We start from the raw sequence: 15,914 nt of genomic DNA on the forward strand, positions 1-15,914 counted from the left end.
CTTAATTGCTTAAACTTATTGCGTATCCACAAGATGTTTCACAGGAAAGACATCCGTTTTCCCTTCCCCCAGTCTCATCCAAGCTTTCTTTCTTTGCTGAAAATATGAATATTATACCCATATAGAATCACCTACTGTCTCCATAAAAAGTAATCTATCTTGTGTCCATAAAGTACCAAGGTCAAATATTCAGGCATTCCATAAATACCTTATCTGAAATCATCATAGCGTGGTCCAAAACTCAGCAATAAAAATTCAGAACTGCCACTTCAATAATAAGGAGCCCACAGCTCTGCAGGCTGCTCTTGACCTCATCTCTACCCTCCCCTGTGAAGAGCCCTAAGCCTTACCCCTTCCCTGCCAGGCTACCCTGTGCTTCCTTGACTTGCTTTTTCCAACCAAGTTCACTTCTATTCATTTGCATATTTAGTGAATTATTTGCCTGAGTGCTTTTTTTTTCTTTTTTGAGTGGCACCATATGTCTACTGTTCAAACGAGGAATGCCCTGGGCCTTCTTAAAGACCAGAGTTGGGCTTTTAAATCCATCACAAATACCAATTAATTTTAGATGTTTTAAAGCAGTGTAATTCACTGATAGTTCAAACTTGACATTTCCTCTCTTCTGAGAACAGTGTATTGAAAAGTTTCATACTGTACATGCTTGTCCTGTAACATAATGGAACCCCAGTTCATTTAGTTGTTAGACTAAATAATTGATGACAATTTTGACTAAGCAAAGTTTTATGGAGATTTCAGAAAAAAAAAACACAAAATAACTATGAGGACGTATAACAATATGTACCTATGAAACAATAACGTGGGGCTTTGAAAATTCATTCCCAGGACCTTTGTGACATGACAGAACTATGGCCAGTTAGGATCTGCTACCTAAATTGATTCTAGGTGTTTATTTGAGAATCATATGAGTTCTTACTATTAGAAACAAAAGAACCATGCTCTACCTACACTTTTGCATTAGAAAACAGAATTTTGAAAATGACAAACTATTTAAATCTGACTGATGATGAAGTAATAAAAACCTTATTCACATGTTAATAAAGCTTTGTGAAGAAATTCTCGCTCAGTGACCAGGCAAGCAATTCTCAAAGATTATTCCTGTGTCTGCTTTTCTCTCTCCTGCTTATTTTTAGCAGTTGCATCTGCTAAAGGGATTTTTTTTTTTCACTACTTACTGAATTCTCATTTAGAAGAGGGGCCGAGGTGAGGATGAAATTGGTAAATTGATCATTGATTAGCTTGTTTTAACAGGCCATTAACAAATGACCAAGGTAATAAAAATAATCATTGTGATGCGTTGCTGAATCCACTAAACAATTCTAGGGTAAAATGATGTAATTAGCTCTCACTCTTAAGTTTTTAATGTGGTTCTTCTTACCATTCATTGTTACACACACTTACTTGAAATAATAAAGATTCTTCCTCCAGGCTTAAACCTGTAACAGTATATACAGCAGACAAAATGGAGAGGCAAGTGATCAAAGAATGCTTAAGAGAGGAATAGGCAGGCTGAGAAAAGCATCAAGAGCTAAGAAAATGGTTCAGTGGATAAAGTGCTTGCCAAATAAGCAAAAAGCCTCAGATTCTGACACCCAGCACCCAACTGAGAAATAGAGGGCAGGGCATACCTTTAAACCCAGTGCTAGGGATGAAGAAATGGGGGATACCCAGAGCAGGCTGGCTGGCCTCTACCTCAAATTAAAGCTGTAACATTAATTTCAATCAATGAATCTGCAAAATTCAGAATCATTGGTTGAAAAAACAAGGAGAAGCCAGCAATGAGGAGAGTTGCCATCTTACTTTGGAGAGCCTGTGCATGTATCCTCGTCTGTTTATATATGTGGGAAAACAGACATGTATGTTTGCACACATGCACAAAGAAAATTGTCGGATATTTGGAATATAACATGAGATAACGTCAAATTTCTGTTTGCATGAAGATCCATTAGGGTCTCTTGCCTCTGACAGCTTACTTCCTCTAGCTGAGCAAGGGGCCTTCGCTTTTCCAGTGGCAGCTCCTGTTGTTCCGAAGTGTTTTGTCTCCTTACTTGTCACGACTGTCCTTCACAGCAGCATTCCATGGTTTGCAGGACTTGGCATCTCCATACCTAGTCAGGAAGACCTGTTAGTAAAGTGGATTATGAAAGTCTGTAAATGCAGGTAGAGTAAACCAGCCAGCCACGGTGGATTACCATAAAGAACTGGATTCTCTACTACTAAATAATGTATGATCCATTATAACTAGTGGTGGCTTCTTCCTCTGAGCTTCTGTACTTCTTGTAATATGGATGCACCATCTGACCAGTGTGAACAATGTTCTCTATTCTATCCTGGGCAAGGACTGAGCTTGCCAGCTTACTATCTGTGTCATCACTAGTCCTGGTTCATACACATGAGAGTTTGACAATCTGCAAACTTTCTACCCATATCGCACATCCTGAGTGTTCAAAATACCCCATGAAACTGTATGTTTTGTTTCTGTTTCTTTTCTTTTTTTAGTTCTTTTTTTTGTTTTGTTTTTTGTTTTTTGTGGGGTTTTTTTTTGTTTTTTGTTTATTTTATTGGATATTTTATTTACATTTCAGATGCCATCCCCTTTCCCCATTTCCCCTCCCTAGAAAACCTCTATCTCATACCCCCTTCTCCTTTTCGCTTTTATACAATATTTTTAATGTTAACCAATGGCTTTATAAAATTGGTAATGCTCAATATCAATCAGAAGTTTAACCTACTACCCAACCTAGATATATCAACTATCTTTGACTGGCAGAGACATGTGAACATCTGCCTCCATGTCTGGCCCCCCTCTCTCTTTCTCTCTCTCATCACCTAGCTCCTCCTCTCCTTCTCCTCCTCCTCTCCTTACTCCTTCCAGCTTAGCTCCTCCTACATATCACCCTTCCTGTTAAAATAAAACTTTTCTCTAAAAATACAGTTAGAACATAATTATACCAATTTATGTCAGTAAGGTGCAAGATAGACCTAATACCCAGTCCATCATTTTGTTGACTAAGCAGAACCTCTGTCATCTCTCCTAAATAAAAGACTTAGTTCTGAACCTGGCTTTTGTTTTTTTTCTTGGCTTTAGAATGAATGTCAGCTGAAAACCATCCTCTCAAATCTTTTCTCTCAAAGTAAATAGCAAGGAATGGCTATGAGACCATAAGTTTTCAACCCCATCAGAAATCCAGAATGACTGAGTTAACTGAAATTATGGGAAGCACAAAGCATAGCTTCTAAAACATAGCCAATTTATAGAGACTGATGAACATCTGGACAGTTCCTATACTAGAGAACGTTGGAGCATCAAATCTTCAGCCTTCTGGCCCAGGATCATCTGACAGACCTTAGTGATGCAAAATTATTAAGGGCTGATCATTCTGTCTTGGCAGATATAAACAGTCGACTATTCTGCAAGTGTGTCCTTTTCTGGACAGTGATTTGTCTGTAGATGGAAAGAGGCAATTCTTGCCTAGTGGCTGACTCACCACAATTGGAATAACTCCAAAGATGCTCAATTTCTTCTTAGAATCCAAGACAGGAAGCTGTCAGGAGCAGACAGTTCTCTAATCAAAATGAACATTAATACAGAAATGTTTGTAACGTCAATTCTGTGGATTTCTGATGTTTTGAAAACCAACTATGTAAGGCAATCTGGACTGTTGTCTGTTAGCTCCTCTCAGCTATTTCTAAAGAAAATATAGAAAACACCCTAACAATAAACTCAAAGCCATGAATTTGCTATAGGCCCTTAACTCACAGGCTAACCATCTCAAATAAGTTAAAAAAAAATTAAAGGGGGTTGGGGAAAGAGTAAATTGATAAGCCTCTGACACTGTGTCTTCACTGCATCTAGCTAGAATTCCAGGACATCAGAGGTTTGAGCAGGTCTGCTCAGCTTGCTGGATGAGTAGATCCACCAAGGCTATATATTCTGCAATATACAATTCTCAAAACAAATTTTAGTATCAAGATAATTGTTTCTTTGAATTCTGGAATCTAATCTTCTGGTGGCCTGCCTCTGTCATGTCTAATCCATATAATTCTGGGAGTTTCTATGAGGGTGTGCTCCCACCATCCTCCCATTTTTGCCTTCCTGCTCTCAAATTTCCCAAATTCAGGGAATCCAAACTTTCGGGCACCTAGGCCCTCCACTACCACTGATGCCTAACCCCTTACCCCTTTCCCCCCTCCAATTACTATGAGGGGGTGCTCCCATCATCCTCTCATTCCCGCCTCCCTGCTCTTGCAATTCCCCAACACCAGGGAATCCAAACTTTCAGGTACCAAGGCTGTCCACTTCCACTGATGCCTGACAAGACCACCCTCAACTACCTATACAGGTGGAGCCATGAGTCCCCCCCCCCTTTGTGTTCTTGGGCTGGAGATTTTAGAATGGCTACTCCAGCTTGTTTCTTAGGACCATTTGCTTGAAAAATTGTTTTCCAGCCTTTTACTCTAAGGTAGAGTCTGTCTTTGCACTGAGGTGGATTTTCTGTATGCAGCAAAATGCTGGGTCCCATTTATGTATCCAGTCAATTAGCCTATGGCTTTTAATTAGGGAACTGAATCCATTGAAGTTAAGAGATATTAAGGAACAGTGATTGTTGTCTCCTGTTACTTTTGTTATTAGAGTTGAAGTTATCTTTGTGTGACTATCTTCTTTTGGATTTGTTGGAACAGGGTTACTTTCTTGCTCTTTCTAGGGTATAATTTCCCTCCTTGTATTGGAGCTTTCCTGCTATTATCCTTTGTAATGCTGGGTTTCTGGAAAGATATTGTATAAATTTGGATTTGTCGTGGAATATCTTGATTTCTCCATCTATGGTAATTGAGAGTTTTGCTGGGTATAGTAGCCTGGGCTGGCATTTGTGTTTTCTTAGGATGTGTATGACATCTGTCCAGCATCTTCTCACTTTTATAGTATCTGGTGAGAATTCTGGTGTAATTCTGATAGGTCTGCCTTTATATGTTACTTGGCCTTACTGCATTTAATATTCTTTCTTTGTTTTGTGCACTTGGTGTTTTGATTATTATGTGATGGGAGGTATTTCTTTTCTGGTCTAGTCTATTTGGTGTTCTATAGGCTTCTTGTATGTTTATGGGCATCTCTTTCTTTAGATTAGGGAAGTTTTCTTCATAATTTTGTTGAAGATACTTATTGGCCCTTTACGTTGGGAATCTTCACTCTCATCTATACCTATTTTCCTTAGGTTTGGTCTCCTCATTGTGTCCTGGATTTCCTGGATATTTTGTGTTAAGAACTTTTTGCATTTTGCATTTTCTTTGACAGTTGTGTTGATATTTTCTATGGTATCTTCTGCACCTGAGATTCTCTCTTCTAGCTCTTGTATTCTGTTGGTGATGCTTGTGTCTATGACTCCTGATTTCTTTCCTAGGTTTTCTGTCTTCAGGGTAATCTCCCTTTGTGATTTCTTGATTGTTTCTACTTCCATTTTTATGTCCTTGGTGGTTTTGTTCAATTCCTTCACCTGTTTGGTTGTGTTTTCTTGTAATTCTTTAAGGGATTTTTGTGTTTCCTCTTTAAGGGCTTCTACCTGTTTACCTGTGTTCTCCTCAAATTCTTTGAGAGTGTTATTTATGTCCTTCTTAAAGTCTTCTATCATCATCATTAGAAATGATTTTAAATCTGAATCTTGCTTTCCTGGTGATATGGGGAATTCAGGACTTTCTAGTGTGGGAGAACTAGGTTCTAATGATGCCAAGTACCCTGGGTTACTGATGCTTGTGTTCTTGTGCTTGCCTTTTGCCATCTGTATCTCCTGAATGCTACCTGCCCTGTCCCTGACTGGAGCCTGTCTTTCCTATTATCTTGGTTGTATCAGAACTTTGTGGGGTGGGTGTAACTATTGGGGTAAGCGCTGGGGCCCAAAATCTTCTCAGTGCTCAAGCACAGACAGGATGCTGCCCAGGTTAGAGCTCTGGGTGCCCCATTTCCTCTGGGTTCTTAGAGATTGGGGCAGAGCTGCCACCCAAGATCTGCTCGGTGCTCTGGCCCAGACCAAAGGGAACCAGTGCTCTGGGCCTGGAGTGACTTCCTGGGTCCTTGTGGGTCCCAGTTACTCCCTGTTTGGGGCGGGCCTTGCTGTCTGCTTACCTAAGATACTGCCCGAGTTAGAGCTCCTGGGATCCCTGCTTCCTCTGGGTTCTGTGTGATTGGGGGCCTATTTCTGTTTCTTTACCTAGGTGTTCTTACTTCCTTTCTGTTGCTTTGATGAGTATCCTGACCCAGAACAGCTTAGGAGAAGAAAGGGTCAATTTGGCTTCCATTTCTCTATCACAGTTCATCACTGAGAGAAGTCAGGGCAGAAACTTGAAGGAGAAAGCAAAGCAACCTACTTGTTATCCTCCATAGGTTCAGGTCCAGGAAACAGTGCTGCTGACAGTGGGCTGGGCATCCTATATCAATTAAGAATCAAGACAATGTGCAGATATCTCCATAGTCCATTCTGATTTAGAGAATCCCTCGATTGAGACATATAAGCATACTGATTAAATTTTGAATTTATTTACATTGGAATAACCAGACATATGAGAAAATTTAAACTAACTGTCCCATGACTCATAATGAGTAGGGCATTTCCGTTTCTATTATACAGGCCATAGAACTATGCAAGTACACTTCTTCAGTACTAAAGGATGTGGCTTACATTAAGACTGAGAAAATCTTTTATTCAAGGCTTAATGTGATTTTAAAATTGTAAAATATTAAAGACAGGCATACTTTTAGATGTATATAATTAATCACTTTAGGCAGGTGGATGGTAGGAAAAATATAGAATTATTCTCTTGAGTATTCCTTGGATGAATGCTTATTGCATGTCTTCCCAAGCTGTGTTGCACTAACTATACTTACAGTGTTCTAAGAGATATCTGTGTATATACATAGGCAGATAACTTTAACATATGACAAGTGAAAGAGTTGGTTAAATATATAGCATATTATGGAATTCCAGAGGAAAATTCCTAATTGGGCTAAAGTGAGTGTCTGAATACTTCATGTCAGGGAGAGTGTCTGAGCCACAACTCAAAGATGCGTTAGGGAAATCTTTGACTATGGGCGGGAACACAGTCGAGAGAGAATTATGTGTAGAGTTAACAAGGTGTGTAAAACTCTGAAGTGTCAGGAAAGTAAGGAGAAAACCCGTATGTCATTAGAATCAGTGTGAGGTACTGAGAGGGCCAGTGCTGGACCATGGAACATCATCTGCATTCTGCTTAGCAGCCTGCAGTGAGTGCTGGGTGATCTCCCAACTGTCACTTTCCTTGCTTTCATTTCTTTTCAAAACGTCTATCCACTATTTCTTCTTACAATTATGTGAATCAGCAAGCAATTCTGAAACAGTGAGCACTCCAGGGATTCCAAGCAGTCAGAAATTTAATGTTGAATTACATTCTTATTTAAATCTATTGAGGGGTAGGAATGGGAGTTGGCTTTGTCCTTCCATTGATGTGAGCACCACTGTGAGGAAGCAGTGATGGAATTCACTGCTCTCACCTCATCACTAAGGATGCATCCACCCTCCGGCCTTGTTACCTCAGCCTTGTGATGTGGAGCAGTGTAGCAGCTACCACACTAATGAAGTGGCCTCTATCTGTCTTCTGCCTCCCGACTCTTACGTTGGGATCACGTAGAACATCCAGGCCTCGAATAGACAAGATTAAACAACACAAGTAACACAGACAGATGAGTGTCACCATGCACTGTGATCTTCTTTTGAAGCACAGTCATCGTGTCAAGCATTTATGAAAATTCTGTACGGGTCCCACTACATGGTCCCGCAGTGCAATGTCGTGTTGCATCTTAGCCTTTTCTCTTCTTCCACAATTCACCTGCTGTTTTTTTTTCTTATTCAGATTATTTCAGATTATTTTCCATTTCATTACCCTGAGTCTCTTCTATGACGCTTATCATGAGAAAATTATTCAGTTTGATGAAGGCTTTTAAACAATGGTTAAAAAAAATTGTGTGGTTCACAGATGGGATTTACTGTTCTGTAGACCTTTTTAGATACTAGTTTTCAGCCATGACTAGGAAGAACTGTGAGTTCGGGGCTTCAGTGTAAGCAATCAATGAGACTTTAACATTCAACCTCCATTTGTGGTTAACTTCTCCCCATTTGGAGGGGGCTCCTCGCTCTTTACAGGCTTTGAGTTACATGACTATATACATCTTTATCAAATATTTTCATTGGGTTCATCCTTAGTCCTATGCTAGGAAAACTGAAGCTCCAAAAACTAGTCTTCCTTAGCTTTAAATCAGATTAGAAACTAATATTTCAAGTGGGCAACACTAATTTCTTTGGAAAATTTTTATTTTCATGGTTTTTATTCAATACTCCTTTGCACATATTTTCTTCTATTTTACTGTGATTATCAAGTTCTTGTTTTACTATGATTATAGTCCTGACTTTGAGATAGTCTAAGTGATAAACATTTTTAGTTTATCTGTGTGAACAAGTTTCTCTCCCTTCCCTCCTGTCCCCCACTCTGTGTGTTTGTGCATATGTATTTGTGGGAGATGTTTGTGTGGCTATACATGTATATGGAAGCCAAAGGTCAACCTCAATTGTCATTCCTAAAGAACCATCTATTTTGTTTTTGAGACAGGCTCTGTCATTGGCAGGGGGCTCAGTAAATAGACCAGGCTGCTGAGCAGGGGATCCAAGAGATGTACATGTCTCCACCTCCAGAGTGCTATAACTGAGTGACAAACTGCACTGATTAATAGCTTCTGATAAACAGAATTTTTAGCTGATCCTGGTCTAGCCACCAGACTTCTTCTGAAGTCTGAATTTCAGTAACCTTTTACTAAACCAGAAGTTCACTAACTTCTGAAGTCTGTTGTGATTTAAAATCCTTCAGATGGGACAAAGTAGTTTGTCACCCATGTTTCCCTTACTTGTGTGTGTTTAGTGAGTATATATAAATCTTATATGTCAGTCTTTTATAAATAAAATCTTTGTTCTGACCTCTCCGTCATTGGGGGCAATTATTTTTTTCTTCCTTTCATTTATTCATGTATGCATTCAAGTGTATATGTATATATGTGTGTATGTATTCATGTATTTTGAGGCTGAGTCTCTCTCTGTCTGTTCTGTAACAAGCTTTTAGACCAGGGTGACCTCAGACTCACAGAAACCCACCTGCCTCTGCTTCCTGAGTGCTGGAATTAAAGGTGTATGCTACCAGGCCTGGCATCATTGGGAGCTATTTTCAATAATACAGTATAATTTGTGTAATATATATATATATATATATATATATATATATATATATATATATATATAATCCCTCGATGATTTTTCCCAAAAAATCAGTTCCTCTTTTTTTTTAATCACACTGTTTCTGACTAGTAAAAGCATTGAGTATTTCATAGGTTATCACAACTAGCATATAACAATATAGTCCAGCTCACTAGTGAAGCATGTATATGAAAAAAATCACTTTGTAAATGCTAAGTGATGGTAAAGGATCATGCCACCATTTTATAAATCAAGACACCTTCAGTCTCGTTAGGACTGAGGAATAATCATTTATCCTTGAGTTACTCTTCAGAGTTAGAGTGACAGAAAATGACCCTGGCCTGTTTTAGAACAAAGATGGATTTTCTCTTCCTTAATTATCTTATCTTATACTGGCGTGATGTGTTGTGCATCATGAATGAAGACTACAAAATCTGCATTAGTGGTATCATGCTGTGAACCCCGTTTTCATGATATATCAGTAATTCTGAAGTGCTTGTAGTTCTAGAGAGTCAGTTTGGCCCAAGTCATTTAGAATGAATGAATTGATAAGCAAGTGGTTGACCTTGACTATGACTACTCATAATCACTCTTCCTTGTCTTTGGGTAGCAATTTTTCTGTGTTTGTTTTCTTCCATCCTAGCCCCCAGCCACTCCCACCCTGCCAAATGACTCCTTAAAACTGTGACTTCTGGGACAAATGGCATCACCAGTTTAAAACAGGCAGCCATGTCTTCCAGAATTTAGTTTTGACAGTCTCTAATTGCTAGACTAGACCTTGAGTGTCATCTAACATTTGACCTTTCAGTGAACATTGCAGTTTATTCAGTAGTGAGAGACCATCCCACTTTTCGGAAACCAAACTGATACAAATTATCAGACTTAATAGTCTTTCTAGTATTAGTTCAAGAATGAAATAGGTAATAGTTATAGTAATAAAAATAGCCACAACCAACCTCTAGCGCTGACTTAGACACTGTTCATGTAATAGTTTCATTCAGAACATTTTCAACACAACTGCGAGCATAGCACCATTTTTCTAAGTATGAGGATTTGTAATTTAGAAAGTTCAGAAATTTTCTTATGTCACAGAATGAAGGCAAAGCCATCACACAAACCTATGTCTTATAGAGCTTGTGTCCTTAATTCTTCCTCTGTGTGACTATCGACTCTCATTACAGTTAGATCTTTTATGTGCTTAATAAATATAAACCATATTTTTTTTACTATCAACTCCTGCTTATCTTCATGTTGATTTTTCCATGAGAAAAGCAATGCCGCTAACAAATCGGCTTTCCTTTGTCATCCAGCACGTGTCTGGGGCGCTCCTTCCCACTGTCAATTGGCCTGTGTTCAAGAACTACAAATGGATTTTAATATGAGCCTGCGGGAAAAAAAATACAATTATGGTGATAAATCTGCAGGATTCATATAATGAATTGGAAACCCTACGTAAATGCTTTTTGGATTATCTGTCACTTGGGATTACTTATGCCATGATCTCCTCTATGACTGTAGATAATTGAATGTTGGCTATTTTACTGCAACTGGAAGTTCTGATGTTAAGGAGAAAATGAAGCATGTAAGTAGGAGTTTGCTTATTTACTCAGTAATTAATTTGAGATTTTATCACAGGAATCATTTAAAACGATAACACAGAGTAACTTCTTCTCATGGGAGCTGTGCTCTTTTTATTTGGATGAGAGGGATGACTAATGTGTCTGCCTCTTCTGTTTATTCACTAATAAACAATCAACATGCACATGTTGTGTGAGAGATATAAGGAAACTATTTAATGGAAAAATAATCACTCTAAGATATGTCTGTGAAGTCTCGGAGAGCTTTTACTTAACCCATGACCCCCTTCTTCTCTATTAAATGACACCCTGGTCAATTGAGTCACATGAAGCCACTGAACAATGTCTTGCAAAAGTGATGATGGAACCATGTTGATATGAAGTCACAAGTTATAAATCAGACATGGGAGTTGTCATTGCATTCACATTAAAATCACGGCATTCACGGTCAGAGGTCATCGAAGGTTGTTTGAGTAATATCCACATATAGGACCATTGACATGTTCTTTTGACCTTCTCCTGTGTGCTTCTATTCATAAAATATGTTCATTCCATTTCTGCATTGAGGTACTACAAGGAGTAAGCGATACACAGCTGTGCATGTTATGTCGGCATGGTGTTGTCTCTGTAAAATCAGTCCACGGATCTGGCTTGGAATTAAGGCTAGACATTTTTATGGGCTTATGTTACTGCACAAGCAGATTCTACGTGGTGTTGAAAAGTACCCAGAGAACATATGACTTAAGTCTTTCTCAGTCCCAAACACACTTGATTAACACAGAATAACACACACACATATACACACACACACACACACACACACACACACACACACACACACACCTGCACTTAAAGCACAAAGCCTGAAAATGAAGCAAGAAATGAAGGCATATGACACACAGATAATTTGTGTACACTGGCAGGTCATAATCCCAAGGCATTTTGGGTCCTGTTCTTACGGCACATGCACACTGCCACTCCTTTGTTCAGTGTATGGTCCCAAGAATGAAGTCACATCTTCAGGCTTGGCAATGGATGGCTTCTCATTGAGCCATCTCAACACCCCTCCCTCCTTTTGTCGTTTGTTTCCTTTTAGACAAGTTCACGTCATGTAGCCTTGGCTGGCTTAGAACTCACCGTGCAAGCCAAGCTGCCCTTAAACATGAAACAATTTCCCTGCTGCTGCTTTCTGAGTGCTGGGATAGCAAGTTTGATCCAACATGCCAGGAAAGACCACCTTTTTTTTTTTTTTTTTTTTTTTTTTTTATAAAATGTAGAGTTGAAACACTCTCCGTTTCTTTGTCAGTGAATGCAGGTGATGCTACATGCCATTGATCCTCAGCGGATGGGACAGTCTTGCTCCTTTCAGGATGAGGCTTAAAAATCCTTTTGTAATATCTGTAGGTGGATCATAGTGAACAGTGATATAGTTGATACACTATTTATAGTGGTCACTAAACTTTTATGAATTATTTGTGAACACTTTTCATAAAAACAGAGAATGCTTTGTAGTACTGATGCCTGGGAAGTTGGAGGACCATGACTGTACTATTTGCAGTACAAGTTTATTGAGAACCATGGTTTAAAACCAGGGTAGTTACTGAAATTGCTTTCCTTTAGTGATAAATTATACCGAGCACACGTGTTTAGCGTGATTTCAGGTGATAGATGGATGCACACATTAATGTCTGTAGAATATTCATGCCACCAATAACAACCTAATGGTAGGAGCTTCCATGGTAAATTGAGGTTCAATGAGGTTCATGATTTCTTTCATCATAATATAATGTGTTTCTTTCCTCTGATGATGCTGTGGAACTTCACACACACACACACACACACACACACACACACAGAAACAGACAGACAGACAGAGAGACAGAGAGACTGAAATTGAAAACAGAAAAAATTATATGGTAAGCTCCAATCAATATAGATTTTTCCTTTAATATATTTTTGTATTAATAGGAAAAGATTGATATTGAGATTTAGACAAAAATTTTCATTAGGAATCAATGCAAATATGTTTCATATAAATTATTTTCAATACTTTCTGAAAAGAACAGTATTTCTTTTTATCATAAAGTGACAGATTCAATTCAGAAAATATAGTAAAATAGTTTAAAATGAAATGTAATCCACCCATATATCCTTAACGGAGAAACCATTAAGCTAGAATTTTTGTTTGGCCCTTTTTCTTGTTTTCATGTGTAAACAAAAAAAAAATGTTTTCCGTGGACAAAACTCATTCTTCAGATTCCCTTTTGTACACTAACTGTTCTCCTCACTTAGCATTGTGTAAAACATTTCCAAGTGGCATAGGATATTATACCTTGGACATCCCTAATCTCTGGGATGGCAAATGATGTCTTAATACCTAAAGCAGAGACCCAGGCCACACCTGATTGCCACAGCATCGCCGCTCTTGTGTGCCTTCCCTTATCTGTCTTGTAGCTACATTAAACCATTATTCTTTGCCTCCTCCTTTTTCTACGCTCAGTTATTTGATGTATGTTTTGCCACCATAAATAAGGCAATCAATTTTTGTCAAAATCTCAGATTGACACAAATGTCCAAATATAATTCTATGGGGTAATTTGCCTTGTTCTCTATTTTCCCAGGATGAAAGATTTATAGCCAAACATTAATCTAGAAATTGTTCAATATTTTAACTGAATATTTATAGTATTCAATACTAAAAAAAAAAGAAATCCTATTCTATGAAAATTGTACATAAATGTTAAATTGTTATTTTTCTATATTCTAGTCAGTTTTACTTTTTTCACATTATTTAGTTTTGTGCATTTGAGTATTTTGCCTACATGAGCATGCAGTGCCCGGTGAGGGCAGAAGAGGGCATCAGGTCCCCTTGGAACTGAATTTAGAGACAGTTGTCAGGTGCCAAGGCTGTACTGGGAATTTAACCAGGCTCCTCTGGAAAGGCTTAACTTCTAAACCCTCTCTCCCGTCCCTCCTCATCTGCTTTAATATACAACTTCAATATTAGTATCTGGCTCTTCGTGGGGCTGCTTTGTAAGCCATCAAGCCAACATTGCAAGAAAGTACCATCTAGATTCTTGTCCATGTTGCTTGAGATACAGGTTCTGTTGAGGTCACTAAGCATTGCAGCATTGAGATGTTTTTCTCACAGCAATCTAAAAAACTTATCTGTATGAAATTGAAAAGACCGTTGTGTATGTTTTCTTCCAAACACATCGACTATCTTTAAAAAGCTTCTTTCCTGTGGTGGCACCTGACACCTTGTACTTATTCCAAAAGCTTCCTAGCTAAATCTGCTGACTTCCCCTGACATTAACTTTTTTCTTTGACTCTTTTGATTTGTGTCTTCATAGTTAGTTTTTAAAAACATATTCTCATTGGTGAGCCTTCAAAGTCCACAATGGCACTTGTTGAAGGGTGTCAATTCCAAACATTACTGAATTTTCCAAAGCTCAGTCTTCAGGGACATGTTTGGAATGGCCTCTGAATGTCAGGCTACTTCCTCTTTGCTTAAGAGGGCAGGAGATGAATAGAAAGGGGAATGGTACTGGTCTGATGCTTCAGAACATTCACAGGTGTTGAAAGACATTTGCAAGCTAATTTTACAGCACGCCTGTCTCCATTATGATTCTATCCTGCAACACCAGTGCTTCAGCTTTCCTTGTCAGCATTAATGTTACTGTGTGTGTGTGTGTGTGTGTGTGTGTGTGTGTGTGTGTGTGTGTGCACGTGCGCATGTGCTGGTACATGTATGCTTGCACACATATATGGTAGTGTGTGAAGAAGCCAAAGGCAACCTCAGTTCCTAAAGCACTATCTAACCCATTCCCCTTTTTGTGACTGATTTTTTCATTCGCCTGGGACTCACTGAGTAGTTGGAGTAGTTACCCAGCAAGCCCCAGGGATCCACCTGTCTCTGCTTCCCCACAGTGAGCACCATCACTCCCTGTCTCTTCATCAGGCACTTTCCTGACAGATAGACACCTAGATGATGTTGTTACCATTTTTATAGTCCTTATTTTATTAGGTGTTCAGCTATGAGCAGCACACAGCTGAGATTGCCTCCATCATTTTAAGTTACACCTGATTAGCCAAACTTTTCCCTCTGGGGAACAGCTGTCCTTTCTTGCTGCATTTCCATTGCTTCTTTCTTTCCTGGGCTGCGGCCTCATCTACCCTGCATATATGGCTGTCTTGATGGACACAGTGAAGAGAGTATTCATTTATAGAAATTATTTCTATAAAGGAAATCATTCTCTGTGAGCGTTGATCATGTGCACTTGTGTGTGTCTCGTGGCTGCAGAAGGCAAAGAGGTGGCTCAGCAGGTGAATGTGAACATTCTTGCCACCAAGCTTGACAACCAGTTTGATCTATGGTACCAAAACAATAGAAGGAGAGTCCTCACTTCCTCAAGTTGTCATCTGATGATATCCTACACAACTGCAAACACATGCACACACATACAGGCACATATTTTACATGCACACACAGTGCATATGCACATACAAGCATGCAAACACTTAAGAAAGAAGAAAGGAAGAAGAGAGGGAAGGAAGAAAAACTCTTACAATTTCAGCACCATCACATCAGTTGGCAATCAAGAAGATACCACACAGCCACAGTCATAGGCCAGCCGAAGCAAATACACCCTTCTTCGCAGGTGTGTCATGTTGACCACTGCCTAACTGTAAACAATACTTCTAATGTGACCAGATGAAAAGAAGTTAAGTGGTTTAGGATACAGAATAACTTGCTCTTGTAACAAATGTAATGCACAGAAATCTATTATATTATGCTATTTTCTCTGGTATTTGTATTTACATATAATATTGACATTCATGTCTAGACGTGGTTGTCCATCCTTTCGGTACTTAAGGATGTTGTCTGCTGCTAATTTGAAAATATGACACACAACAACCCCTCTCTTTCCCTTTGTTCAACCAGAATGCATGGCCACTCCAGAGTTTGAGAGTGCAGTGAACTATAAATGTTGATTCTGATTGATTTAGATAAACAGTGTGACTTAGGGAAGCCCTGTGATGAAAAGCTACA

General features: G+C 38.9%; 1 protein-coding gene across 35 annotated transcripts in view; it reads left to right on the forward strand.

The window, feature by feature from the left end:
* The window catches only part of Klf12 (KLF transcription factor 12), a 401,439-nt gene that overhangs the window by 228,551 nt on the left and 156,974 nt on the right, over nucleotides 1-15,914 (forward strand). Inside the window, exon 1 of one of the 35 annotated variants that reach the window (XM_076930664.1) lies at nucleotides 10,843-10,866. The exons of the other annotated variants lie outside the window; for them this stretch is intronic. Within the exon in view, the coding sequence (XP_076786779.1) occupies nucleotides 10,858-10,866 (9 nt within the window). The 5' untranslated portion in view covers nucleotides 10,843-10,857. Of the gene's footprint in view, nucleotides 1-10,842; nucleotides 10,867-15,914 lie in introns of those variants that run through there. 35 annotated transcript variants of the gene reach the window in all.

Source organism: Arvicanthis niloticus, chromosome 3 (genome assembly GCF_011762505.2).
Source record: "Arvicanthis niloticus isolate mArvNil1 chromosome 3, mArvNil1.pat.X, whole genome shotgun sequence".
Lineage (NCBI taxonomy): Eukaryota > Metazoa > Chordata > Mammalia > Rodentia > Muridae > Arvicanthis > Arvicanthis niloticus.